The sequence below is a fragment of the Bremia lactucae genome, linkage group LG13 (genome assembly GCF_004359215.1).
Source record: "Bremia lactucae strain SF5 linkage group LG13, whole genome shotgun sequence".
Classification (NCBI taxonomy): Eukaryota; Oomycota; class Peronosporomycetes; order Peronosporales; family Peronosporaceae; genus Bremia; species Bremia lactucae.
Genome location: NC_090622.1, coordinates 986,420 through 1,001,915, shown reverse-complemented (window position 1 = coordinate 1,001,915; position 15,496 = coordinate 986,420). Strand labels below are relative to the sequence as shown.

The window sequence follows — 15,496 nt, the reverse complement described above, 5'->3', positions numbered from 1 at the left end:
TCGTCGATGCGATGGCGAAAGGAAAGAAATCCACCGTCGTTCGGCTCCAGATGGCCGATATTTCCAAGGAAACGGCTCTACTTACAAATTCCAAGTACTCGCTGCTTGTCAAGTCTTGGAGGTACACCCCGACCCCTTGTTGCCACTGGCAGAGACGAACCCAAAAAACACACACATTCTGACAAATTCCCATTTGCCTGCCATCACCGAGCTCATGTATCCACCCCATAACCGGATGTCTCCCGTCATGGCACCTACGTCGCGCTATTGCTCGTCGCCATCTTCAGCAGACGCGCCACTTACAGCCGAGCGCGCAATGATGGACCAGATTCGTTCGAAACTTGAGCGTGCACAGCGCCGCCTTGCGCGCACGTCCTCGGGAAGCTCTGGTAGTCATGTCCGCGCGGGCTACGATAGTGCAATTCGTGCACCCCCTGTCAAGAGCGTGCTGTTAGAAGACATGCCTGCCACGACTTCTCGGCAATACACGCCTCCCTCCACGCTTACTCATCCAGCGATTCTGCCGCCTTCGAGCCGTCATTCCCTTCCATGTACACGACGAGAGCACAAGAAACAACAGGCATTTCAATATGCATCCCAGCAGTATAAAAGCAGGTCCAAGTACTCGCTTAGTGACACAGATCCACTCAATGGCGGGCCTCCACCCCTGTCGACGCCATATCTCGTGTACGCCAAGCCACGTCCAACTGTAACACGACCCAAATCTTCTGTGGAAAAACGATCACAAGATGCCAAGCGTCGAGATTCGCGACATATTGCATCGAACATTGCAATAAATGATCACATGGCGGCTATGCGGGCAGATCTTGCTCGTCCTCCGACATCGCGTGTTCGGTTTGAAGGACATGAAGATACTTGTGATAATGCACATGGAAAGCATGAACGAAATCGCGAAGAAGAGCGTATGCGACGTCAGCAACAGCTCAATGAGCGTGAAGCGCGGTACCAGCGCCAACGAGAAGACAAAATGAAGAGCCGGGATGCTTGTACTACAGCTGTTGCAGTATCCGCGGCTACTTTACGTGGGCGACCTTCGTTACTGGAGAAACCACCAAGCTCTGCGATTAAAGTTTCGGCTTACAATGAAATAGCACAGACAATGCCAGCATCAAGTGTGGAACGGCGAAGTTTAATGATGACTTCACCACCGAAATCGGATATTAAAGTATCTGCTTTTGATGAGTTTGTACCGCGAGAACGATTTGCGGATGCTCAACGTGAAACGATGGATCAATGCACGAAACAAGCGTTTGAAGAGAATCGAAAGAAAGGTTTGAATTTGAAGAGAGAGACGAAAGTTGCGAAACAAGTGCTTTCAGGAACTGAGAAGTCGAGTATTGATTCGAAACTAGTCTATGGCGACACTAATCGATTCGAGGGAGATGACGGCGATACGTCGACGTATGATACCGACGACAGTTTTGAGTTTGATAGTGACTCGGAAAAATTGACGTACGCTGAGTATTCCATACTGGAAGCGCGAGTGCGTAAAGTCAAGTTGGATGCGCTTGCAGCTGACGAGAGCCGCAATTGTTTAGATGCCAGGAGTCATGTCGATTTAACGGAAGAAGACATTGCAGCTTCCGGGATTGAATTATCAACGGTCAAGGAAGAGGATGAAGATGCATCGACAGTTAAATTAACGGCTAAAGACTTGGCACTTTATGCGTTAGGCCGCACAAGCAGTCATTCGCTCTCTGATCTTGCTTCTCCTGTCGTGTCTGCAAGTAAGAGCCACCTAGTGGTACATACTCAAGCGCCCGTATCGTATACCCCCACGCCTTCAGCTTTTCCATCATCTCGTGCACTTGGGAGTAGTCCTCGACGCCCTGCTACAACTGGCCGAACAAGCAGCAATCAAATGGCTCAATCTCCATCAGCTTACAGCTACGTTCGTCGCTCGCTCACACGTGCGCCAATGGACTTGAAGAACCATTTGCCACCGTCAATCGGCGTCTTGTCGGGTCTTTCGAGTGGATCATCGACTTTTGTACTTGACTCGACCTTGTTTTATGACGTGACGTGGAACTCGGGCGAATTTGCGTTTTCAGTGCAGCATATTTACACGGAAAACGAATTTGAGTTTGACGACAGGACTCAGGAACCGCAGCTATTTTTGCGCATGCTGCTTAATACGGAGCGTAGTACGTGCGAAAGTTTTAATCGCGTACGAGCGGGTGACGTGCTTATTCGTGTGGACGACACGAATGTCTCGGAGCTTGGGCTGGAAGGGTCAGGCTCAGTGTTGACGAAATTTTTTGCGAATTTGATGGGACGGACGCCTGTAAAGCTTACGTTTCAACGAATGAGTCCGAGTGATTGGGAAGGAGGTGTGGAACTCTAAGTGGTAGTGAAGCGATAAGATTAACTTGGATGTTGATCAGCGTTTTTTTTGGCTATCCTGTTATCCATTTTGAATTTGTTTCTAAAATTCTTAATTTTGTATCAAAATCACGAGTTCGATAGCTGAAATGTTATCGTCAAATTTCGGTTACGATGTAAGAAATAATGGCGCGCAACTTAAAAAATACGTGTCTGTGACATGATAAAGCTATTTACGTCAGTTTGATAACGACAGTGAAGTCTATTGATCTTCGTTTACAATATTAAAAAATTGGCCACCCTGCAGCCGACAATTAAGCTGAATGCTAGTATTGCTAGTTTTGATGTCCAGAGTTCTTTACTGTTGCTGCAGCGCATTGTTAAACATATGACTAGCAGAGCAAATTCAGTCTTCTGAGGCAACTTTGCTCCTTTTTACAAGAATTACTGTTTCTAACGTATGCGAGCTTCTCGTTTAGTCTTCCCGTTAAAAGTTTCGTACGTACGGTTTCTGATTGGTTACTTCTTTTGCTTTCTATATGCACAAAAAGGAGTTCAAGTTTAGCATGGCACTGCCGCGCACGGACTCGGGCGGCCCGCTCGTGAGCGCGCGGGACGCGTCGTACTGGCTCACGGTTGCAAGTACACCGTCATCTTCTCGCTCTGGTGATTACTCCAGTGCTTCGGCTTCCTTTTCCTCTCGCAGTCTCGATGCCAACAGTTTTCTTTTAAATCTTCGCAACAACAACAGTAGCTTTCTAGATGGCAGCAATCCGAGTTTTGTCGACACACACGTCCCAACAAGCCCATCTCAGCACGACAATTTGGACACTTCAACATCATTCTCGTCTTTGTATGCAAGTGCTATTCATGCGTCGCAGACCACAGGCTACAATACGCCACCGAATTTCTATTCTGGCTGTCGTTCCGAGAGCAAGCGACCTTTGATCGTAGCAGAAGAAGTGTACGAGCATCAACGATACCATTTACTACTAGGATGGGGCTCAAAAGGCCATTTACTTCCATTGGACCCGGATAAATACATGCGAGTCGTGCGTCACTCCAAGCTTCGACGTAAACGACATCCACAGAGCACAGAAGCAACCCAAGATGATGCCGAAATGCTACTAGAATGGTCTCCTTCATCAACATTCCCGGATATTGCATTGCCCGAACCTCTCGCTATTGACCGGGTCACTGTGAATACTCGTAAACAACGTAGCAGGTCCGCGACAACGGCTTCTGGAACGTCACGACACGCTGCTACAACTTCTAGTGCGTGTATGGGCTCTCGATGGGCATGGGTGAGTCCATGGCACTTGGAAATCCCTCCTGATAATCCACGAGACGCCGTGGACGGGTGGCAATTTGCCTCGAGCTTTTCAAACTTTCGTCCTCGACCATTGCATCGCTTTCGAGGACGATCGATAGACTCAATGAGTCAATCCATGTCACCAGTCTGTCGAGAATTACCGTCGTCGTCTCGTACAAGCTCTGGAGGCAAACGATTTCGAGTACGTCGACGGAAATGGGTCCGTTATCGTCGCGTGCATTTGAATCCTCGAAATCGATCCGTTGGACCTTCATTCAATGCGTTTGACGATGCTTTTCTCGATTCCATGAGTGGATGGCTTCGAAAACGTGGCCACGTGCGCAAAAATTGGAAAGAACGCTACTTTGTGCTTGAGAAATCCGTGTTGCGGTATTATACTGACTCGTGTTGTACGAAACTCAAAGGAGAAGTGTTGCTCTTTCATCCACATGCACGTGTGCATTATGTCGATGTCCACGTCGCCGGTGGCCGCGATGCCAGTTTTGCGATTCAAATTGGACCTGAATATACCTTATTGCTACAAGCTCCGCAACTTCGGGATCGTGAAAATTGGATGTATTGTATCGAAGATGCCTTGCTGTGTCGTAACTCGTATCATCCGCAACGAGGAGCGTGTGACGGACCAGGAGTGTACGTTGATTTGCGTGAAAGTGTCGCTCGACGACGATTACTGAGTGCGGAGGCAATGGCGCTGGATGGACGATCGTGGCGTGACAATTTAGGTGGCATTAGCCACGCACATGGAAATGCATTTGCTGACGTTTTGACGGACGAAGAAGACGGAGACGTGGATACGAGCGAACATTCACTTCTACAACGCACAAGAGGCCGGACTAGCAGCACTGGAAGCGATGTCTTGCGACTATGGGCGTCGTTACATGCAAAGCCAGGTGGTGTATTGAGTGCCGTAAGCTCTGCTTCAATGGCAATGCGCTCGTTGTTGCGTGAATGCGATCACTTTTTAGCGAGTGGCACGATGCGGCAACATATTTCGAGTTTCTTGGTCCATTTTCGCCAAAAATATGAGCGTCGCGCGACTTCATCTGTCACAGCAATGGGTGCATCGGCTTGGATGCGACTATCGGAGCCATGGGCACCAGGAACAAGTAGCTACGAATCCGACAGCTATCACGAAGTTCGGGAAGGATCGTTGGAGGCATTGCCTCAAGTCACAGCTCTTCAAGATGCTCGCAGTCTTTTGGCTTTGAAAAATTATCGATTCTTTTTGGAACGATCATTGGAGCTGATCATGGAACATTTGTGTGCTGTTGCAGGTGCAAGCGCACTCGTTGGAGATGCAACTTTAAATAGCGAATTTGCTGTAAGTGAAGACGAGTGGGCATTGGTACGACGTGCGGCTTTGTATAAACTCGAACGACGAGCATTTATTGCTCTGCAAGAAATTATTTATCAGTTACTGGGAGCTGGATTGGGCTCCACTCGAAGCCAATGGCAGGAAGAAGAGGAGCGATTTGAACGATTGCGAGCTCAAGTTGCGTCGTATCCTCAAAATTTCTTGGAAATTCAATTATCCCATCAGTCCACGTCCGAGTGGAAGATTGCGGTGGCAGTACTTAATACCATGGATAATTATTCGTTACCTTCTGAAAAGGCTGCTGTGCTTGTGGAAGTAGCACGTTGTATTTACGAAACTCACAGCAGAGAACACGATGTCTCGATTAATAGCTCGATGCAGCCGACGCCAATGGCAGCCGATGACTTTTTGCCGATATTTATCTTTGTGCTGGCTCGCTGTCAATTGCGAAGCGTCATTGTAGCTCGCCATTTAATTAGCGAGACGATGATTACTGCGCTTATGATTGGCGAGACGGGGTATTATGCTACCATGCTCGAGGCAGCCATTGGGTATATAGCGTCTTTTGATGGTGCAGCAAAAGCGGGGGAGATTGAAAGCCGGAATAGTACCAGTGGTAGCACAATACTTATCACTTCTTGAAAAAGCTTGATTTACAATTATCGTTTTGCTGAAGTGAAAGATACCGATAACAACTTTTAAAACTTATTGATGCTAAGAATTTCTCAAAGAAGCAAATGTAGGGCTGGTTCCTGAATTGTAAAGCAATGCTGTGTGAGCGAAAATTGCTATTATTAATATGACGTTAAAAAAAACTATTTGTTTCAGATTAAGTAGTCACATGTAGCGCAGTAAACGTGCAGACTGATTAGCCCTGGCGTAAAGAAAAGTGTTCGATATAATTACGATTTTGAATGACTTTCTAATACAATTTGAAAAAATAATTCTTTTGATTTCGCAAGCGATTTAGTCTTTGGCAGAATTTCAAGGTTGGTTTATTTATAAATGTAAAAGTTCAAAATTAGTTATATTACTTCCACGTCCATTGCTACCGCTCTTCATGCTGCCGGATAATAAAAAAGATTATGAGCCCAAGCACGCCTGAGACGAAATGTATCCTCATTGAGGACAATTTTTTGTGCGAGTTTGTTAATTTCAACATCTCGCACATCGATCGTCAAGAAAAGATACTAGAAAACATCAATGCAACGAAGCCCCAAGTAAAAGTATTGCCAAGCATTCTGCTGAAAGTTAATGACATGCCTTCGCAAATGAAAACACACGCATGTACAGACGACTGTCGAAGCATTTGAGAGCTTCTTTCTTCAGCGAAGTATTCACAATCGAGTAAAGTTGCTGATAGGAAAGTAATAAAGGCATTCGACTTCAGAGCTCTGGTGACGAGTAATGATCCCAGGTGATTTTCAAGCCAATTAGCATATTGCGAAGTGCTACCTTCTGCGGAAGCTGGCACTTTCTGTGCATTCAGATAGCATTGTGGACTACTCTATTGATGATTTCAGGCATTGTGCATGACGACAATCAAAGTGCAACTGTTATTGCAACAGATGAAGAAAATGAAACTCGTGCCAAGCATGTTATGATTCTATATCATTCTCGGCATGATTGAGTTAAGGCCAAGTATAATATGACATCAATAAGGTGAGGTTTTGAAAGAGCATCTAAAGAAATATTTCGAGTTAATTGTGACCAAGTCATACATTGGAACTTACTTGTCGAGGTACATATGGCGACAGAAATTCTGTGGACAAATTCAAAATCATGCTGACATTTTGTTAAGATTGTTTTATTTTTGAATATCTGCAGATTCATTTGTTGAAGTGTACTTCCCGAAAGGCTCCAAAGAGTACCTTTCGAAATTAAGTACACATGATGATGTATTGCCAATGTCATTTTCATCAGCTTCCTCGTTCTTACGTTTCTCGCTGTGAATTGTCCAATATCAAATGCCGCACGGACAGTACGGTACAGTGAATTGATGATAAGATTCGCAATGAGCATCTATCCATTTGGTGTGTTCATCCATTATAAGCACACATGTCGGACTAGAAATGAAAGCTAATCGTTGATGATTAAGTCGGTATTTGTCGCACAAACAAGACGAAAAGCCAATAAATACATTGTTCTCCAGTGTTTCATTACGATCATTTTTGTGGAACAAAACTCGAGCGATCAAAGGCAATATGTATTGTATTTTCATTGTTGCTTTTAAATATGTACCAGAAGCTGTAACTAACATTCACATCAATATTGTGTGTACCCTACTCAAAACAAACACTCGAGGAGATCCTTTACGTCCTGGTCCGACAGAATAGTCGGCGTGTCTAGAAATGAAGCTTGCTGCATCGGCTCTTCTATTGGAGACAGGAACATCATGGCGCTAAAGTCCAACACGGGAAATTCCTCATAAAGTAATTGATTCATCCTAATGGAAGCTTCCATTTCAAATGGCTTTGGCTGGAGCCGTTGACGAGAGTTTGCCAGCAGTAATACCGCTCGGTGTTGCGTCTTTACGTGTCTCGTGAGGTTTCCGGCCGTACTGAACGTTTTGCCGCATCCGTCAATCGAACAGGTGTGAACACAGCTGCCAGTATGCACCTTTTGGTGTTTCGCCAGCATATCGTTGCTCGTAAAGATGCGTGAGCAGCCCAGCACGGGGCACTCCATCTTGTGCAGGGAATGCAAGCGCTTGTGACGTGCCAAGTTGCCAGACGTACTAAATCGCTTGCCACAAGATTTTAAAGGACACTTGTGAGGTTGCTCACCCGTGTGCGTCTTCATGTGCTCGTGCAGCGTAAATTTGCGATGAAAACGACCATCGCACAGCGGTACAGGGCATGCAAACGGTCGATCCTGGTGCGAAGCACGAAAATGTGGTTGGCTGATAAAGTGAATCGGCTGGGAAGCAGTGGTAGCAGACATGGTGTTGCTGCAGCTTGTTATTTGGTAGAGTTATTGCTAATGCTCGAATTCACAAATGAGTTGAAGCGAATGCCGCTAATTAATGTGAAGCTCAAGACATGTGGCCAACCACTGATGGGGCCCGCGCAAAACCGCGCTGTCACAACATCTGGATGTACGTTTTCTTGTTCTTGAACGGTGGTGATGGACCTATTATAGAAGATTAACAATTACTCTTTTGACGCCACGTCTTGCGCCGCGAATGAAACACTAAGATCGCGACTTGTACTTAGCTTTAAAGCTACTTTGTACAGCGCGAGCATTGCAGACCCCCACTTAATGAAATGCACAAGAAATTTAAGTACCTTTTAGTAGAAGAACCCTGTGGGATTATTTATTTAATTCAAGCATGTATGTCAACAACACAACGAACTCAATTTAGAAAGTCAAATTAGCCACTTCTCCTTAGACGATCTTCTGTTGAGTCCGACGACGGCCATCTTAAATAATATAATTTTATAGAATAGTCCATGAGACTCGAACAGATGATTATAAACACAGATGTTATTATACTCCTATTCACAGAATGAAATTACCGAAGCTTGTTAATTGTATTCTTTTACTATATATGTCATTAGGCAGATGCGCTTGGTCGTGAAAGTCTTCAAAAAGAGAGTCGCCGTTGAAAACACTTTAATGGGTATGCGCACTCTTGTCCGTGTTGGGCGCTAGGCTCGATGGGAAAAGCATGTACAACCTAACATCGTAAATCTTCCATGGATACAATTTGCAGTGCAGAGAGGGGTGAGCCCATGTCGTACGTCCTTTTAATTCTCCATTCTCAGCATGCCCACATGCTTACCACCTCACCTCGCAGCTGTTGCACTCCTTTAAAAGTTCCTCCAGCTGCTTAACAGTCGTGCGCGATTTTGCTTGGATTGGATTAAGCTTTGAATGAAGCCGCCTGGGATTTGCTTGGCGTAAATTGTCATGCCGTATCGGCTTTGTTTTAAGAGATTGCAATAGAAAACTGCGTGATGGCACTTTTATAGATGGCCTTAAGCGTCGAAGCAATAATCAGTACAGTACTAAATGAGCAGCATGGGAAAGTGCTTCTCATGTACCGTACAAAGTCGTCGAATTGCATTAGCTGTAAGATCAGAGACGAGCCCTCGATAATTACTTTCGTAAAATCAAAATGAGCATCAGTTTGGTATTCAATCTAGCAAAGGGGGCATCTACATTGCTACAGATCGATGCTGAGAGCTATGCCATAATCATAAATTTTCGTGGTTTTTTGACTCCCTAACTGTAAAGTTAATATTTCGGTGCGAACAATCGATAGACCGTGGCAACTTGCTATCATTTTTGCAGCAAATGTTTTGTTGTTTACGGACAGCGCATGCAATTTGCTCCTGATCATATATAAAAAGTAGAAATTCAGCTAGTTAGTAGCGGCTTGATGCCTAATCAAAATATCAAACGCAGCTATTGTGAAGGGAACAAGGAAATGATGTTTCGAAATCTATGCACACATGTTATGCAAAGCCACGCTCAAGTCATTACTACAGTGACGCAAAATACTGAGACCGAGAGAGCGGCATGGTCGATGTTAAAGGTTCACAAAAGGAACAGTAATGCATGTTAACGAAAAGTGACTGTGTGTTGGTGCCGGGCTTGGTACATAACCTTATCGAATGTGCTTAAACAGCTCATGTTTGTTGCTGAGCTTCGAAGTGGGTGTAAGCAAATTCTAGTGATGGTTCGATGTGTCGACACATCATGTAAGTTACAGTACTGCGCAACCCTTGTCGTACCTATCCCCGTGTCCTCTCACCTCCCAGTTGTTGCTGTACGTCTGAGCCAGTGAAAATATGTTTGGCAACAGTAGGCGTGCGTGCTTTACCTTGCTTGACGTGGCTTGCACCTTGAAGCAGTAGGGGATCCGTTGGGCAAGAAAGCGGCTAGCTGTATTGGCTTTGTGCTGAGCAAGAGAAAGACTCCGCCATCCTCTCATCAAAGTTAATAACTCATTTTTTCTAATAAAAAGAGAAGCAATTCGGCCCAAAGCAATGTTCTCAGAAAAGCAAAAGCTCGATTATTACTGAGCATTAATTTACCAAAGTAATAAATGTATCATGAAAATTTTGAAGGCGATTAAAATTACAAGAATAGAGATGGGTCAAATACACGTGGATACCTGGATCACTAGATTTAGGAAATTCTTGTCAGGAAAACTTGTAAGCAATCAAATATAGGCTAGCCTAAATTAAACTATGTGTTGTTGCCCAGCTTGGCTTTAAAGACAGCGAATGTGTCCATCATAGGGCGCCCACAGAAAGATAGTCTCTGTGTAACGGGGTGTATCGTTACATAAAATCGACACTTAAAGGTTGTGAATTAATATATTATCTCAAAGGTAGAGAATATTACTTTACAAAGTAATATTCGGAAAGCTTATCCTTGGTAGATACAAGCCATTATATCTACTTTCTCCGCGATCCAGTCAGCGCTGGACACGCGCAAAGAGAAACAGATAAAACTTAATTACATGTTTTGTATTAGTCTATAATTATAAATGTATTAAATAGATACAAACAGAAAAACTTATTTATGATTACATTATATTTTAACCCTCTTTGACGCAAGTGTTTTAAAGAGAGTCTTCCTCTGCACGTACGTACGTGAAGTGACGTGGGGCACCATTCGCATTGAGGCAGTGCGAAGTGGACTTGCGCTAAAGCAGCAGAAGTCGGCAGTGCCCCGGTTCACCTGGTAGCCCTTTGTTGTAACGGGGTGTATTGTAACATGAAACTAACACTTAATGGCTGTTAACTAATATATTATTTAAAAGGTAGATAATATTTGAAGGATATTACTTTATATAGTAATGTTCAGAAATCTTATCCATAAATAGGTATATGGCCATTATACTATTTATCCCGCAGACTAATCAGCTGTAAACGCAAACAAAGAGAGAAAAGATTTCAATTGCGTTTTTAGTATTAGTTTATAATTAAGTTAACATTAACTGTAGCGGAGATACCTCGCTCCTAATGTCAGAGGAAGACTTTCAGACTTATAGAGTCACTTAGTTCTATTGAACTAATGAGTTTAACAACTCAGGGAGTCGTACAAGCTATCAAAGCTTAAGGAATACTAGTTCAAGGGATTCAGGGGGTCGTAGAACCAAGTGGCAACTAGTGCCCAAGAGAATATACCTTAAAAAGGCTTCTATCTCTTACAGATCAATGCGCAAGCCTTAGGAAGGCACTTAACGCTTCAAGATCAAAAGGGGAACTGAACTTTATTTAATTATTTAAATCTAAAAACCTTACCCTAGCTAATTAAATAATAGATTTTGGCCGCCAGATTTATATCTGGCGGCGACCACATTTATTACCCATAATAAATGGGATTTAAGTCACTAACTATTTTAAAATTAGATAATGGTGTATTTTACCCATAAAGTAAATGTACCACAACAACGGTTCTCCAACCGATGTGTGCCCCATTACACCCTCCCCCATCAGACTGTTGATACCGAGTGACAACATTCGCTTCATTTCCTCTTGAGGTTCGAACCTAAACAGCTAACCGTTTGGTTGTGTTTTCCATTCCTTTGTCTAATGACAATCAAGCGTGAGTCACAGACTCTGAGCTCCTTTCTCGACGATGAGGGAATGGTGGACTTTGAAAGTCACTCTCAGTCAGAGGAGGAGGAAAAAGAGCGGCGTTCGCTCACGCCTTCTCCTCCGAACAAACGTCGGCGAACCCCGAATCCGTTCCCAGAACGTGATGCCGCTGATGTCTTAACTGCATTGAGCAGGACAGGGACCCTGAGTCGAACATCATACGAATCCGCTCGAGGAAGAGCAAGAGCAGATAATCCTCATAGAGGAAAGAGCTCGTCGTCGAGCTTTTGAAAAAGCGAAAGCTAAGGCTCATAGTAAATATCGATTCAGTCCGCTTAGTGCGGACGAGCGTCTCAAAGAGATAGCAAGTCATAGCTTGGCCATCTGGATCTCTGGTGACCCGGCGAGGATGCCGGAGGAGATCGCTGCTCGCGACGCTCTTCATGAGCAATACCTTACGCCGAAGGTAATGCCGCGAAGCCAGTATCTGACGCGTTTACGTGATCAAGCCCGTAGGGCTTCGGTGACCTCCATGAGGGAAATTCCGATCGTTTTGTTTCCAAACGAAACAAGAACTGAAAATGAAGTCTCATTTGAGATATGAGTTCACCGGGCCCGCAAACTCCGTAATATTTGGAATATCAGAGAGTCTGCGGATAGAGGTGATGTTCGTTTGGAACGGAAGCTTCGCTTCGACTTTGCTAAGCTTAAGGCCAAAGGCCAGTTACGTTCGGCATTTATGCCACAAAACGAAGAAAGGCCTAGCCGATATTTCAGTGCTTCGGTTGACAGTACAACCAAGGATCGAAGCCGCACTGAGGCTTTGGATCCACCTAATCCCACGTTTAGTGGTAGGAAGCGTCGTTTGACGCGAGTTGACCCTGAGCTTGGCGCTCAAAAACGTCAACGGCGTACGGGCAATCTTGCCGAATAGGTACCTCGAACTCCCAAGAGTTTTCAAAAGAGGGGTACCCTAGCCACTTCACCAGATACTGGTTTCGACCCTCACGACGACGTCGCTTTAAAAGTTTCTTCACATGAAACTGATGGTTCCCCCGCGCATCAAGCAGCGCGGAATGGGGCCGAAATTTCGGCGGAAGCATTTGATGCTCTACGGCACGAGGTGCAACTTCTTCGTGAGGTCCTTGCTCGGTTTGGGAGCTCTTTTGAGGCGGTTTGGGACCGTCTTTCAACGCTGGAGCGTCAGCAGCCTCGTTTAGAGGGCCAGCTGGGTATTCTGGTGAGGATGCAGCAATCTGCGGCACGGCCGCCTGTCTCGGCGCAAGCGCCTTCAAGTCCACGTGGGAAGGGTCCAGATATGGCTTAAGCAAGCCAACGTAAAACACTGGGTGTGTACGCAGCTTGCTGGGAAGGTTTAGCGAATAAGCCAGGCCCTTCTTGGCCACGACCGTAAATGGTCCAATAAAGCGCGGGCGTAATTTGGTCTTGAAGACCGTGGAAACCAAGTTGGTACGTAGGCTTTTAGAGCTTTATAACGCTCGGTCTCCGACCTTATAAGAATTGATACAGCTTCTGCCTTTGGCATCCGCTTGTTCATTTTGTTTGTCTTGGCTATCAGCCATCGTATCCCTTACATGTCTTAAGACACTAAATCGCGTCGCAAGTAACTCGCTTACTTGTTTCCGAACGGTAACAGGGCTGATATCAGCAAGCCTATCGGCCAACTCTCCCCCACCAAGCCCTGAACCACGCAGTGGTATCGTTAACGGAACGCGCGGGTGGGTAAGACCGTTTATATAAAACGAAGTATAGCCGGTAAAGGCATGAACAGCGTTATTTAACGCAAATTCTACTACTGGGAGCATTGAGCTCCAGCTCTTTGGTGTCTGAGCACACACGCTGCGTAAGACGTCTTTAATGACGCGATTGACATGTTCGGTTTGACCATCGGTCTGCGGATGGTCCGCAGTGGACATATCCAATCTGGTGCCAAGCTCTCGGAAAATTGATTTCCGGAATTTACCCGTGAAACGGGGATCCCGATCAGAGACAATTGCCACTGGTAAACCATATTGTCGCAACATGCGATTGATAAACAGCTTAGCTGTACCCTCTCCATCAATGGAATCCGGCACGGCCGCTACGTGAACCGTTTTGCTCAAACGGTCAACAAAGACCCCTATACCGGAGTTACCGGCTGAATCTTTCGATACCCCAAAAACAAAATTCAAAATAATGGACTCCCAGCATCCTATGGGGACGGGAAGACTCGCCAGTGACGCAGCAGCATGTGCCGAGGGTTTAACCCGTTGGCACGTTTCGCATGTGCGAACATATTTGCTGACCCATTTATAAAGTTTGGGCCACCAATAACTCTGGCTGACAGAGCCGTTGGTCTTTTCTCTACCGACATGACCACCAAGGACAGTATCCTGTGCCTCATATAGGATCCAGTACTTCAAATCCTCATCATGAGGAACAACGATACGCGGAGGATCCGCGATGTCTGTGCACTATAGCAACAGGTCGTTATCGATAGAAAATCGATGTAACCTTGCACGCAAACGTGCCGGCAATTTAATACCTGAATTAGAGTTCTTTCCAGCTCATAGCAGAGCTACACACTGTTCATCCTTGGCGTAAGCCGAACGGATTAATTCAGGAATAGGCGACAAGATAGTCGTTAAATGAGAGAGCTCATAATCCGGCCTGCGTGATAACTCTTCGGCCAAAGCATTCTGCTTGCCGGGCTCATACTTCACCTCGAAGTTGTATTCCGCGATAAAAAGGATAGCCATCGGGCCATTCTCTGTGAGAGATGGGGCGACTTCGTCGCCGTGCGTAATGATGCGTGATCTGTATATATCACAAACGGCTTAGAGCCGAGCAGATGAACTCTGAATTTGACGAGAGCATACTTCATAGCAAGTAACTCTTTGTCATGAACTGGGTAGTTCTTTTCCGCAGCTTTAAGCTGTCTAGACTCGAACGCAATAACACGTTCATGCCCATCAACATCTGTTTGTAACAGAGCACTGCCAATGGCAAAATCTGATGCGTCACAGACGACACTGAAAGGCCAATTTGGGTTTGGCAGTGCCAGAATCGGGGCATGGATAAGACTATCCTTAACTGCTCGAAAAGCATTATTTTCGGTGCTAGTCCAGCACCATTCTGTATCCTTTTTAAGGAGATTAGATAATGGCCTAGCCATATCAGCGTAATTTTCGCTATATTTGTGTAAATAATTGGCGAGACCCAACCACTTACGCAAATCCTTTTGGTTTTTAGGAACCGGCCAATCTACTATGGCTTTTACCTTAGCGGGATCCGCTCTAAGGCCTCGCTTTCCAATGAAGCATCCTAAAAAAGGAATTTCGTCTGCGCCAAAAATGCATTTAGATGCATTGGCATACAATTTGTTTGTGCGCATGCACTCGAGCACTGCTCGCAAATGGTCTAAATGGTTTTCCATATCCGACCGACCCTGCTCCGCACGACTATGGACAAAAATGTCATCGAAATAAGTCTGTGCATAACCTCGATGAGGGCGAAACAGTTGCGTCACTAGACGATTAAATGTTGCCGGGGCGTTGGAAAGCCCTTGTGGCATAACCAGCCACTCCCATAGCATACTGCCTGTGCTGCTAACCGCTGTAAGCGGGATAACGCTAGTTCGCATGACCATCGACTCCGTCAAGTGCACTGTACATTGTACATCCCACCACATTGTTCTGAACATCCGTTCTAGGAATAACGTTTTGTGCTGGTATAGAGGCAGCATTCAGCTTATTATAAGCATGTACAATGCGTTATTTACCCTTTTGCTTTTTGACACAAAATTTTGGTGTCGAATGGGGAAATTTGCTCTCGGGGTACCATTCCCGCCTCGTACTTAGCACGAAAGAAATCGTTAATGACGTCACACTGTTCCCTTGATAAAGGCCGCTGTCGTGTGACACAGTATTGACCAAGTCAATTTCATGA

The 15,496-nt window shown here is 45.3% G+C and overlaps 3 protein-coding genes across 3 annotated transcripts; 2 read left to right on the top strand and 1 right to left on the bottom strand.

Moving 5' to 3' along the window:
• Positions 1 to 247: 247 nt before the first annotated feature.
• CCR75_009123 (uncharacterized protein) lies at positions 248 to 2,365 on the top strand (the record flags this gene model as incomplete). Its single annotated transcript, XM_067967168.1, has 1 exon — positions 248 to 2,365. The coding sequence occupies one exon, from the start codon at positions 248 to 250 to the stop codon at positions 2,363 to 2,365; it is 2,118 nt and encodes a 705-aa protein (XP_067819122.1).
• A 544-nt stretch (positions 2,366 to 2,909) lies between these two features.
• CCR75_009124 (uncharacterized protein) lies at positions 2,910 to 5,633 on the top strand (the record flags this gene model as incomplete). The annotated part of the gene is made up of 1 exon (XM_067967169.1): positions 2,910 to 5,633. The coding sequence occupies one exon, from the start codon at positions 2,910 to 2,912 to the stop codon at positions 5,631 to 5,633; it is 2,724 nt and encodes a 907-aa protein (XP_067819121.1).
• Positions 5,634 to 7,277: 1,644 nt separating this feature from the next.
• Positions 7,278 to 7,934, bottom strand: CCR75_009125 (uncharacterized protein; the record flags this gene model as incomplete). The annotated part of the gene is made up of 1 exon (XM_067967170.1): positions 7,278 to 7,934. The coding sequence occupies one exon, from the start codon at positions 7,932 to 7,934 to the stop codon at positions 7,278 to 7,280; it is 657 nt and encodes a 218-aa protein (XP_067819120.1).
• Positions 7,935 to 15,496: the final 7,562 nt, after the last annotated feature.